General features: G+C 29.1%; 1 protein-coding gene across 1 annotated transcript in view; it reads left to right on the top strand.

Annotated features, from left to right (window-relative positions):
- The window catches only part of cd247 (CD247 molecule), a 21,885-nt gene extending 18,715 nt beyond the window's left edge, over positions 1 to 3,170 (top strand). Inside the window, exons 2-8 of the mRNA XM_074627234.1 lie at positions 265 to 362; positions 441 to 482; positions 575 to 631; positions 912 to 947; positions 1,066 to 1,119; positions 1,636 to 1,665; positions 1,804 to 3,170. Coding sequence (XP_074483335.1) covers positions 265 to 362; positions 441 to 482; positions 575 to 631; positions 912 to 947; positions 1,066 to 1,119; positions 1,636 to 1,665; positions 1,804 to 1,869 — 383 coding nt within the window. The 3' untranslated portion in view covers positions 1,870 to 3,170. The remainder of the gene's footprint in view (positions 1 to 264; positions 363 to 440; positions 483 to 574; positions 632 to 911; positions 948 to 1,065; positions 1,120 to 1,635; positions 1,666 to 1,803) is intronic.
- Positions 3,171 to 3,820: the final 650 nt, after the last annotated feature.

Raw genomic sequence — 3,820 nt, 5'->3', positions numbered from 1 at the left:
TCCTGACTCTTCTCTTTTAATTTGAAAATCCTGACTCTTCTCTTTTGCCTTGAAAATTTCTTCTAGTGTACAAAATAAATGACAAAATCTGTTGTTTTTATTTGTCTGTCGCTCCGTTATAATGTTATATGATAACGTTGTTGATATATTTATATATATATATGTATATATATTTATATTATGGGAATAATGAATGAAAGAGTTAATTTAATAAATAAGAACCATATTGTGAATAATGATGTGAATGTGTTTTCCCGGGGACAGAGGCCGTGACGCTCTACGACCCTCAGCTGTGTTACATCCTGGACGGGTTCCTCGGCCTCTACGGACTCGTCATCACCGCCATGTTCATCAACGAGAAGGTCCCTCTATCATGCTCTTATTCTGAAAGGACTTACCTATGTTTCCTGTCTTTTAACATTATTCATTTGTATTTTCAGTTCTTCAGAACCAAAGTGAAGAAGGAGGAGAGCATCTACAGCGTGAGTCTTCATCATCTTCATCATCGTCTTCATCTCTTTATGTGATGTTCTGATTGGTTCTGATGATGATGATGTCTTTGTGATGCGTTCAGGATCTGGAGGGTCAGGACGCCGGAGCTTACTCCCAGCTGATGACCGGGACATCCCGGGTGAGTTCTCCTCTGGTTCTACACGGAACCTTTATCTTTAGCTCTTATTGTGGAACTTTAGGGTGGAACCATGAAATCCTTTTAGAACCACACAGTCCAACAACAGAACCTTTATCTTTAGCTCTTATTGTGGAACTTTAGGGTGGAACCATGAAATCCTTTTAGAACCACACAGTCCAACAACAGAACCTCTATCTTTAGCTCTTATTGTGGAACTTTAGGAATACTGAATGAGATAATTGAAGAACCTGATTTATTCTAACGTGTTCTGTGTTTGTAGAACCGCGGGACGTCGGACGACAACGCCACCTACACGGTAAGAAGAGAACACGTTCTGTTAAAGAATATAAAACAATAACATGAATAAATGAAGTTCTTGTTGGTTGATAGATAAATGTTAATATTCTATATTCTATATTCTGTTTAATCTTCAGGGTCTGAACCGACGTTCTCCTGAAGGAGAATATAAAGAACTTCCTGTTCGAGACGTGAGTGTTGTTAACTCTTTAATTCATCTTTTATTTTGATTTATTATATAATTATATAAACTTTATTTGTTTATTATATAATTATATAAACTTTATTTGTTTATTATATAATTATATAAACTTTATTTGTTTATTATATAATTATATAAACTTTATTTGTTTATTATATAATTATATAAACTTTATTTATTATTATATAATTATATAAACTTTATTTATTATTATATAATTATATAAACTTTATTTATTATTATATAATTATATAAACTTTATTTATTATTATATAATTATATAAACTTTATTTATTATTATATAATTATATAAACTTTATTTATTATTATATAATTATATAAACTTTATTTGTTTATTATATAATTATATAAACTTTATTTGTTTATTATATAATTATATAAACTTTATTTATTATTATATAATTATATAAACTTTATTTGTTTCAGTAATCAGAGGAGTTTATTCTGAATAATATATATAATATTGTTGATGTTTGTGTGTCAGCGTCAGCGGAAGAACGAGCAGGTGTACCAGGTGAGTCGCTATGAATAATTCATATTCATTCATTCATTAATTCATTAATGTGTTTCATATTAATTAATTAATTAATTAATTAATTCATGTGTTTAATATTTATTGATGAATTATTAATTCTTGTTGTGGTGTGTTCAGGGTCTGAGCACGGCCACCAGAGACACCTACGACTCCCTGCAGATGCAGCCGCTTCCTCCTCGCTAACGCCGCCGCCTCACTTCCTGTCCACCTCACTTCCTGTTAAACACACAAACATGATTAATGTAGTTTTATAGACGATACCAAACGGTTCTTTAGTCGGTTTAAAGGTTTGGTTGAGATCAGAACACGATCAGAACATTCATTGATCCATTAATTTAACCCCTTAAAGTTTCACCGTAATTGAAAAAGCCCTTAACCTCTGCAGAAAACCATTAAACCTTTATCTTCATTATGATTTCATTCATAAATTCACACTTTAACTGCAGTAAAGTATTAAATACTGAATAAGAATCCCTTCAAATATCATAATTATTACACATTAAATTGTATGTAAGGTCTTTTATTGAGTGGATCGACTTTATAAAGACGATATTAAGGTGTTAAGGGGATAGTTAATGGGCTTTAGAGGTCGAACATTAGATAACTGTTTCTCATTCTGGTTGATGACGAGGTGATGAAGGTGATGAAGGTGATGAAGGTGATGAAGGTGACGAGGTGATGAAGGTGACGAAGGTGATGAAGGACTGTCAGGCTGTAATAATAATAATAAGGAGGAATCTTATCCGGTGCTGATCACAGATATTGATCGTTAATAACAGCTGATCTAACATCATTAAAGGCTGAAGTTTATCAATATATTCTACTTCTATATAAATATCCGTCTGCGGCATGTTGAAAGCTTTTTATCCTCTAAATATGTTTTATTATCCGTAACTGATCTTTAACATGAAACCCCAAAGAGTTCAATATTAAAACAATCAATAAGACTTCATTACATAAATAATCAATACAGACTAAACACAACCAGAACACGTCTCTTCACAATTCATTCATTTTATTTAGAATAATAAAATAATGTAAATGATTTTATAAATATATATCTAATAAATCAATAACAATGACGTTTTAGAAACGTTCTGGAATATTTCACAACTTCTTGGTTTGATTTAATATTTTATCTTAATTGTTTATTTAATATTGGACTCTTTGGGCCTCCGTACATTACACAATAAAAACAAATATATATATATATATATATATATAAATACAGTATATATATATATATCTATATATATCTATAGAGTATGTAGTGCAGTTTTTCTCCTTTAAAAGTGGTATAATTTGAGTTATTTTGCTGTTTATTGCTGGTTTTGATGCTTTTTGTTCGGTCGTAGTTTATTGTTAGATTATTCATTTAAATAATCGGTCATTAGTTTTATTGATCTGATATTCTCCTGAGAATTTATTTCTGTTTGAATATTTTTGCTTTTATATGTTGATGTTTTAATGTTGATGTTTTAATGTTGATGTTTTAATGTTGATGTTTTAATGTTGATGTTTTAATGTTGATGTTTTGATGTTGATGTTTTAATGTTGATGTTTTAATGTTGATGTTTTGATGTTGATGTTTTAATGTTGATGTTTTGATGTTGATGTTTTAATGTTGATGTTTTAATGTTGATGTTTTGATGTTGATGTTTTAATGTTGATGTTTTAATGTTGATGTTTTAATGTTGATGTTTTAATGTTGATGTTTTGATGTTGATGTTTTAATGTTGATGTTTTAATGTTGATGTTTTGATGTTGATGTTTTAATGTTGATGTTTTAATGTTGATGTTTTGATGTTGATGTTTTGATGTTGATGTTTTAATGTTGATGTTTTGATGTTGATGTTTTAATGTTGATGTTTTAATGTTGATGTTTTGATGTTGATGTTTTAATGTTGATGTTTTAATGTTGATGTTTTGATGTTGATGTTTTAATGTTGATGTTTTAATGTTGATGTTTTGATGTTGATGTTTTGATGTTGATGTTTTAATGTTGATGTTTTAATGTTGATGTTTTAATGTTGATGTTTTAATGTTGATGTTTTGATGTTGATGTTTTAATGTTGATGTTGATGTTTTAATGTTGATGTTTTAATGTTGATGTTTTGATGTTGATGTTTTAATG

This window comes from Sebastes fasciatus, chromosome 24 (genome assembly GCF_043250625.1).
Source record: "Sebastes fasciatus isolate fSebFas1 chromosome 24, fSebFas1.pri, whole genome shotgun sequence".
In the NCBI taxonomy this organism is placed as follows: domain Eukaryota; kingdom Metazoa; phylum Chordata; class Actinopteri; order Perciformes; family Sebastidae; genus Sebastes; species Sebastes fasciatus.
The sequence above is the reverse complement of the archived record's forward strand: the minus strand, read 5'-3'. Positions and strand labels throughout refer to the sequence as shown.